At 36.1% G+C, this 9,639-nt stretch overlaps 1 protein-coding gene across 1 annotated transcript; it reads left to right on the top strand.

The window, feature by feature from the left end:
* The first annotated feature begins 4,952 nt into the window (after positions 1-4,952).
* Positions 4,953-8,093, top strand: LOC113050324 (fructose-bisphosphate aldolase A). Its single transcript, XM_026213181.1, has 7 exons — positions 4,953-5,110; positions 5,608-5,726; positions 5,814-6,080; positions 6,257-6,417; positions 6,933-7,191; positions 7,333-7,532; positions 7,637-8,093. Exons 2-7 carry the CDS (start codon positions 5,615-5,617, stop codon positions 7,730-7,732), a joined length of 1,095 nt encoding a protein of 364 aa, XP_026068966.1. The 5' UTR covers positions 4,953-5,110; positions 5,608-5,614; the 3' UTR covers positions 7,733-8,093.
* Positions 8,094-9,639: the final 1,546 nt, after the last annotated feature.

The raw sequence follows: 9,639 nt of genomic DNA, 5'->3' as shown, positions 1-9,639 counted from the left end.
ATTGTCCATAGGAATAGATCAGTTTTTATGTGTTTCCTGGATGCGTCAAATGCTTTTGATCGTATCACTCATGGGTAACTGTTTGGTAAACTACATGAGCGTGGTGTCCCCTCTTACCTAATCAGGATACTGCAGTTCTGGTACTCTCACCAATCTTCACTTTCAAAGCACAACACAACTGATGGTCCCAACCCCATTTATAAGGCTAGAAATCACACTTATTAAACCTGACAGGGCACACCTGTGAAGTGAAGACCATTTCAGGTGACTACCTCTTGAAGCTCATCAAGAGAACGCCAAGAGTGTGCAAAGCAGTCATCAAAGCAAAAGGTGGCTACTTTGAAGAACCTAGAATATGACATATTTTCAGTTGTTTCACACTTTTTTGTTATGTATATAATTCCATGTGTTAATTCATAGTTTTGATGCCTTCAGTGTGACTCTACAATTTTCATAGTCATGAAGATAAAGAAAACTCTTTGAATGAGAAGGTGTGTCCAAACTTTTGGTCTGTACTGTATATATACATCATTTGTGTGTGTGTGTGTGTGTGTGTGTGTGTGTTTTGTTGTCTCTATGGACCTATGTGTCTTGAATAAAAGTTGATTGATTGATAATTCAATATATTAATTCATAAATCAAATGTTTATTGAATTGTATTCATTAAATGAAATATTTAATTTAATAAAAAGTTAATAAAATAAGAAATGACTGAATAAAATAAATAAAATATTACAAATAATCTACAAGAACTCTCCAAACAATCTCCAAAAAAGTAGCCTACTTTGTAAGGCTTTTTCTCTGTCATTTCCCCAAACATACCAATCCAAAAATATAACACTAGAGGGCATTGTAACTAAACCTAACATTGCATACATTTCTGTCAGCACAAACATATTAAATATAGGCTACCAAAATACAGATGGATTGTATGAATATAGGCATGTATAAATGCCTATATATTGTCATTTATATATGGTCTATATATGGTTTATATATGTTAATTTATGTCATAATGGTTTCTAGCTAATTTTTTTATTACATGTTGATTCAATTGCTTCATGTTAATGCAAATATATATATATATATATATATATATATATATATATATATATATATATATATATATATATTATATTATATTATATATATTATATATTATATATTATATAATACAATATATACAGCTTCGTGGTAGAACGATGTTTCTAACCAAATTACTTATTAGGTTTAATAAAATTAAATAAATCTCCTGATAACTGAAAACCCTAGTAAGCTAGACTGGGAAAGCAGGAACGATATAATGGTATGTATCATCGGTCTCTGTAAATGTTTCAAACGTTGCAACAGCTGTGTGTTCCCAAACCAAACTACTAATGTTAGCGTTTTTCCTTACTAATTGATTTTATATGTTTTCTATTTCATTCTGTGCAATACTGATACTACTACTAAAGTTACTACTACTACTGCTCGTAATGAAAGGCCACATATATTAAATCCACACTAACATAACGTTACACACACACACACACACACAAAGAGTTTTGTCAGAATTTTTTACACTTAAATCTAAGCTTTCTCTAAACATACAGTAAAATCAATTAGTAAAATGTTTATTTTCTGAAAAAAAAGTAATAACAATCAAACACTAATTCAAGATACAAAATCAAGCTTATTTTTCCATAATATCTACTTCTGTGTAATGAAATCTAGTGGGATCCATCTGGGGTCAGGCTGTTCCTGTGTGGGCTCTGTCCCTCCCGCTGCCTGCAGTCATCATCATCTCTGTGGGGCTCTATATGATTTTCCTTGCGACTGTGCTGTGGTGTCATCACTGTCTCAGGGTACTTCAGCATCACTTCCTCTTTCAGAGGAAACTTTACAAAACATTTCTGTGAGCCAATTGCTGAACAATCTGAGTCAGTATTTGTGGCTGTTGCTAAACATTAAGCCCAGTAAGACCCATCATAGTAAGTTCTTGTTTTCTCGGATGTAGCTTGATTTATCACAGGTTCCTTGTTCTCTAACGCAATTTAAATCTCACTTCCCGCTGTATTCAGTTCTCTCTTTTGAGTAATTTTAGAATTGTGTAACAGCTCTCTGACTTTGCAGGCCAAGAGTGATCGTCAGTGTTCAGACTGCTGCGTGAGTTTCTCTCCTTGCGAGTGCCGTTTAGTGTGTGCCCAGTCATGTGACTGCCGTCCACCATCTCTGCGATCCTGCCTGGACTATTCCTGCCCCTCCCCTAATGTAAGTCACAGGACGAATGTCTCTTCCTGCTTAAAGCTGGATACCCACTGTATGATTTTTGACATGATTTTGCCACTAAGAACTAATTTCAGGAATTGAGCATTTTTATTTTCTTTATTTTTTATTTTTTGCTGCTGATAAATGTGTAACTAATCTTAACATTATGATCGATGATATTAACAATTTTTAAAATTATTTTTATACTAAACAGTCCACAAATTCCATTTCCAAACTCCATATGGCATGCCTATAAATATGAATAGAACTAATATAGAGCTGTTTGTGATCTTGTTTAATGCAGTGGGATGTGGGATTGTGTCTGTTCCTGTCAGTGTGACTCCATCAAGTGCTTCTGCTTTGAGATCAAGTTTAAGTAGAAGGGTGGATGGAAGCGAAAGATCCTCCTCACTTCACAAGATGCCTTTGAAACCACAACTCCAAGTGACACTGACGTATATTTTAAGCTAGACAGAGAACTTGTGATTCAGTCTTTGGCTGTTCTGTAAAGTTTGCATAATTTTCATCCTTCCTATTCACAGTCATTGATTTAAATAAAATAAAGTTTGAGATGTGCATTGATTGGGAAAATACGTTGTTTATTTGAATCATGTATGACACCATAAAACACCATAAATATTATGAGCTCAATACACGCTATTGTAATATTGGGATACCAAACTACTGTAATCACTGAGGTACACAAACATGACAGAACAATGGAAAACTGATGCGAATGTAATGGTTTTATTTTCTTATGAATATGACTTTAAGAAGTGCCATGATCTTTTAAAACATTATGTTTAATGGATTTTTACATTTCAAGCTCAAAAGGTCCTATTGTTACTTTTTACATTTATGTTTCCCAGTCAGCAATAATAGCTGGTGAGTTTCTCTTTGGCATTATTGTACGATGGGAATTTGTATACAATTTTTTTTTTTTTTGGTGGGGGAGGGGGGGGTAATTTTTATATAAATATGTGCTATTTTTGTAAATGGGTGGTTTTAAAATGAATCAAAGATTTTCATGAAGCTTTGTTTACAAAATAGTTATTATCTTTCAAGCATTGATGGTGAGATAAAACATTCACTTTTACATTGTTTGTAGGATTGTCTTGGATTTTCTGCTTTGTTTATTTTACTGTATGGAATATGCACTTGCAAAAATGTTCAGTTTATTTGTTGGACTTTTCTATACTTTTCTATAAAGGCTTTCTATTTTCTATTTTCATGTAGCTCTTGCTGATTATAGCGATTATGTAGATAAGATATTTGAGAGATGAAAGGTCCTGACAGAAGATCTAATGACAGTAGATCCCTTTTCTGAGGACAGAAATCTGGTGGGTAGAGGAGATTTATATAGGTTTGCATGGAGTAACACCAGAGAACATCATGCAGAACTTTAATTCAGATTATTGCAGTCATCTATACACCAGACTCCCTTTGCATCATTATTTAACAGCGATGTATTTATGTATACTATAATTCATGCATGTAGCAACAACAATAATAATCATGTACTTTGTCTATGGCAGTCACTGCTTTTCTTTTTAACCTATCTTTGCTGCATGAATGTCACATCGCCCTTCTCCGTTTGCATTGTGGGTTTGCCTGCTACTAAGATTAGCCAAACCCAAGGAATGTCAAAGGTCACTCCATCTGAATAAATACAGGTCATCTGGCACTGGACGGGTGTCACAGACTATCCAGACCTCCTCTGCCTCCATTTGGGGAGTATCTCTTGCTCACTTCATACAAATACACGGTAAAAATGTGCATGCTGTTTTCATTTAATCTGTAGTACAAAGTGTAAATTGCAGAAATACGGTGCTTGTGAAATGTATAATAAGATTATATTCTGTCAGTTTTACTTTTTTAATATGCTTTTATTTGATTTATTTGGTTATTTTCTACTGTTGCATTATTTCATTCAGTTGTTTTTATCAAATATTAATATTATTAATACTACTACTAATAATAATTATTGTTACAAAATATTTAAAAAATTCAGCAAATGGCTGTATTATTCCATCAGTAAATCATACATAATTCTTAACTCTCTAAATAATTGTCTTTCTCAGATAGACAAAACAAAAAACTGATCATCTGTGTTTTATTTTATCATGATTTAATTATGCTAACCAGCTTTTTTGACTTGTATTGCTTGGTATTCAGCATCCCAAAGAGCCTTTTCAGACCCCCTTTCACAAATCATAACCTCCTGTATAATGTTCAGCTGGACGACTGGCTTTCAGCCATTAAATTATTGTCTAAATTTAATTTGGCCTTTGGTTGAATGCAACTTGAGTGGGGGGTGTTAGACGTTTGTTACTGGAATGATAAGAGCCTCTTGTTAAGATGTTCTTCAATGTCCAGTAGACAGAGAAGCAATATAATGTAACTAACATCAGACTTAATTTAATAAAATAAAAACATACACGTTAGTGTTAGTCTATAGCCTGTTAATTACACATTAAATACACCTAAATGCTCTGCAAACGAATGACAAGGTTATATGCATTCGCTTACATCCATTGAAACGCTTTAAATTGTCCCTACCAGCTCTGTTTCCTGTGAACTCTGTCACGTGTCACAGGAACGTCTACCCCGCCTGCAATTGTAATAAAACACTCCCTCATTGTTGCGTCACTGTTAAACCCGCCTTCCAAAGCATAGCAGCCAATCATCGTCTCTAAGGCCTGTCAATCAAAATAAGACTCGCGTCCTGATTGGTCCAGCTATCGTCTTGTAAAATTGATTAATAATTTCCATCCTTTATTGCGTCCTCTTGCAACCGCAAAATAGCGTGGCTGCTCTGAAAGTGTGGTTTGGAAACAATCGCTCCTCGACTTCCATTTAATAGGTGAGTTTTTTTTTTTTCTTAGTATAAGACGCCGAGTCGTCAACATCCAAGTAAAAACAAACGTAGTCTGACCCATGAACGAAAGCTAGTTTAGTTTTTTTTTAGCTAATGTTACTCTCTCTTCCGTTATCATGTAACGTTAAAGTTAGGAGTTGACGTTATGTGAGCCACACGAGGTCATACGCGTTTGTATCTCAAGGACATGTTGTATCAAAACCTACTGTCTATGATCAAAACTCATTAAGTTGTTCACAAGAAATGGTTAGCAGCGAGAAAAAAAAACTGCTTTCTGTAAGGTTTACGATTAACTACACACCCGTAATATATCTGAAGCCTGGCTCACAGTCTTTGGCTTTGATTAACAATCACACGATTCGTTACTTGTTCTAAGGTGACTGTTTCTGTAATGTGATTCGTGTGTTTGCACCGATACTCTGAATAATTTAATCTCAGAGATCATATAAATGTCGGTCTGTCTCTCACACCTTCCTCCACAGAGTCAAGATGCCTCACGCTTACCCATTCCTCTCTCCTGAGCAGAAGAAGGAGCTGAGTGATATTGCTCAGAGGATTGTTGCCCCTGGCAAAGGCATTCTGGCTGCAGATGAGTCTACAGGTACTTTAAGCCATTCCGTTTGTGTTTGTTAGAAACCCATTCATTTGCTCCTGCAATCTTTAATCTCGAATCTTTGTTCTTGTGCAGGTAGCGTGGCCAAACGGTTCCAGAGCATCAATGCTGAGAACACTGAGGAGAACAGGAGACTGTACCGCCAGCTTCTGTTCACCGCTGATGACCGCGTCAAGCCCTGCATCGGCGGCGTCATCCTCTTCCACGAGACCCTCTACCAGAAGACCGATGATGGCAAACTCTTCTCCCAGTTCCTGAAGGAGAGGGGCATGGTGGTTGGCATCAAAGTTGACAAGGGTGTGGTTCCCCTGGCCGGCACTAATGGAGAGACCACCACACAAGGTGAAAATCCCATCACTATCTATAAATTAGATTATCAGGTAGTAAAATTTCTCATGGTATCTTATATCCTTTCGTATCCACTTAAATGCTGGAATTAGATGGACTTTGTCCAGAATTGAATGTCAGAGTCACTTGCTTATGACTCATTAATTCCTGATTTGTCTCTGCGCTCTCAGGTCTGGATGGACTGTACGAGCGCTGCGCTCAGTATAAGAAAGATGGGGCAGACTTTGCTAAATGGAGGTGTGTGCTGAAGATCACCCCTACAACCCCTTCAACACTGGCCATCATTGAGAACGCCAATGTGCTCGCGCGTTACGCTAGCATTTGCCAAATGGTGAGACACGTACAGATATATATCCAGATATACTTGATTAATAATCTGTTAAGTTTGTGTGCATTGGGAAATGTATATATTTTTTTAGTAAACAGAAACACTTTGTGATAAATTGGTTGACCACTGATTATGATGATAAATGCTCATTAAGCAGCAGACCAGCATATCAGAGTGATTTCTGATGGATCACGTGACACTGAAGACTGGAGTAATGATGCTGAAAATTCAGCTTTGCATAACCGCAATAAGTTATATTTTAAAATGCGCTCAAATAGAAAGAATTTATTTTAAATGCTAATAATATTTCACAGTATTGCTGTTTTAACTGTATTTTTGATTTAAATAAATGCAGCCTTGAAGAAAAACATCTTGCCCACCCCAAACCTTTTAATGGTAGTGAATATGAAAATAAAAATGATAAAATCATGATTTATATTAATTTGTAATAATTGAAATAATTTCACATAATTCCAATAGATTTGTATCACTGACAATGCTCTCGTCGTTCTCCTCAGCATGGCATTGTGCCCATCGTGGAGCCTGAGATTCTTCCCGATGGAGACCATGACCTGAAGAGGTGCCAGTATGTGACCGAGAAGGTTCTGGCTGCTGTGTACAAGGCCCTGTCAGACCACCATGTCTACTTGGAGGGCACTCTGCTCAAACCCAACATGGTGACCGCCGGGCACTCGTGTTCCCAGAAGTACACCCCTCAGGAGGTGGCCATGGCGACTGTCACAGCTCTTCGCCGCACTGTTCCTCCCGCTGTGCCTGGTTAGTAAAGCAACTGCAATTACACACTCAGTCATGACAGAGTCTTTATCTTATCACAGGCCTGCTTTTTATAACTCCTTAAGCATGTAATGATCATCAAGCATTATCATTATCTCATACCACACCTCTTTCTCGATTTAGGTATCACCTTCCTGTCTGGAGGCCAGAGTGAGGAGGAGGCCTCACTCAACCTAAATGCCATTAACCAGTGTCCCCTGCAGAAGCCCTGGGCCCTGACCTTCTCCTACGGTCGTGCCCTGCAGGCCTCTGCACTCAAAGCCTGGGGTGGCAAGAAGGAGAACAGCAAAGCCTGCCAGGAGGAGTTCATAAAGAGAGCTCTCGTAAGTTTTATTGACTTGAGATCATCTACTGGTTTCTGATCTGGTTATACGAAAACCCATTCATGCAACCAGTTTTTCTTGCTGTTTTGTGTCTGTGTCTCCAGAACAACAGCCAGGCCTGTGTTGGGAAGTATGTGTCTTCAGGAGATAAGGGCGCTGCTGCTGGAGAGTCTCTCTTTGTGGCCAATCATGCCTACTAATCAGCCAATTTTACATTCACAATCCTCAGCTTATTCTGAAAGAATCACTGAAACAAAACTATGAAACAATGAGATTTTACTTCAAAGAGTTATAGTAATTTAATAATGTATTTTTGCCCTTCTCCTCCTCCTCCTCCTTCCACTTTTAATAACACTCCCAGGTATTGTAATGTTTAACTTTTTTGAAGCATGTTGCTCTTGTACTTGTAATACTTATGCTAACTGTATTTGACCTGCACAAAGCACATATGCCTTTCAGGGGTATATTATTATTATTATTGTTGTTGTTGTTGTTTTTGATGTTTAATATGATACACACTGGAGTAAAAAAACATTAAAGTATCTTTCATGGCTAACCTAATAAGTTTCTATTGTGCTGTTATTCAGACAACACATCGTTGTGAAGTTTTGTGACCTTTCTCTTTAAATATGTCTATTCATCTTCTGAATCTTGTGAACAACCCGTATATAAATGTATAGGATGACTGTCATCAAAAGAAGAAGCTCTGCTCCTTTACAGTTACAAAAATATTATCAGTAAGATTTTTTGTAATTGTAAGGGATGCTTTATGAACTCTGCTTTATTACTCATTGAAATATTTATACATTTTGGGTTTCAAAATGCATGGTTCAGAGCGTACATTAAACTAGCCAAAGCATCTGATTTCAGTAAAAAAAAAAAATCACCTTTTGACATTTCAGTTTCGCAGCGTACTGTTGACTGACATTATCTAGTAGTTTTAAATGTTTTTGGCTCAGATTATTGGCAGTAGATGTATGCCTTGAGTTCATGATTAAGATTTCAGAAGTGATACGTTACCTGCGGGAGCCTTTATATCAGTATAATGCATGAAAGCTCCAAAAGGAAACACGAATAAGAATATATTTTATTACAAATTTGTAATCATTTATCAAGTTTCTTACGAATCAAGTAAATTTGTGAAAAAAAAAATCCAAACCTTTTTACGAATGATCTTGTATTAGCAAATCTTACTTGGGAAAATAAGATTATAATAATTACATGAGAGAACATTTATCTGATCTTAGACTCGAGTCAGAACTGGAGTGACCTGTGAGCAGTTTAAAAAATTATTTAAATGAACCTGATGCATTTCTGAAGACTGTCCAGCAGAGGGTGATGTTCTGAAAATAGAAATAGTCTATAGAATAGAAATTGGCAAATGTGTTGCCTCAGGTGTCTTGTGTTCACTCACGGTCGACACAATTAAATGTTCAAATGGTGCAAATATGCTTATAGTACTATGAATAGTTGGGTAAACGTTTCTGGTGATAAATAGTAGATTGCCGTGAATATTTGTTATTTGTCATTCCCATTCCCTTTCCACAGCAAAAGAAAAAATCATTCATGATACCTTTTCCAAAACTTTCCAAAGGATCTTTTAGTTTTTGAATTTTTGTAAAACACCCTTGCTATTATTATTATTATTTTTTATTATTATTATTATTATTATTATTATTAATGCCTAAAAGCTATGAAACACAAAGTGTAATGTTATAAATTCACATTTTTTAAATAATTAAAACATAAAAGACTTTAAAATGCTAAAAATGGTGTAAATGTGCGAAAAATAAATCTATTGTACCAGCTGTGTGTAACTCATTGTGTTGTAGTAGTTGTTTTTTTGACCAACTAAAACAGTCATAACTGTGTTTTTTATTTATTTTTATTTTTTTGTGCTTATGTTTTCTCTGTTTCAGTGATATCTGACATATTTCCTGAATAATGAAGTCAGGGTTTAGAGTGGCACGGCTAGGCCCTGCTGTGTGTTGTAACTGATAGTCTATGGCTAACTACTCCATCAGCCACTTCACATTTCTCAGTTCACATTCAAAATAGTGTTCTGGCAGAATATTTAACATCTTGCAGTCAGATTTTTATTTAATGT

This window comes from Carassius auratus, chromosome 3, assembly GCF_003368295.1.
Source record: "Carassius auratus strain Wakin chromosome 3, ASM336829v1, whole genome shotgun sequence".
Lineage (NCBI taxonomy): Eukaryota > Metazoa > Chordata > Actinopteri > Cypriniformes > Cyprinidae > Carassius > Carassius auratus.
Note: the sequence above shows the minus strand (reverse complement) of the source record. Positions and strands in the feature narration are given on the sequence as shown.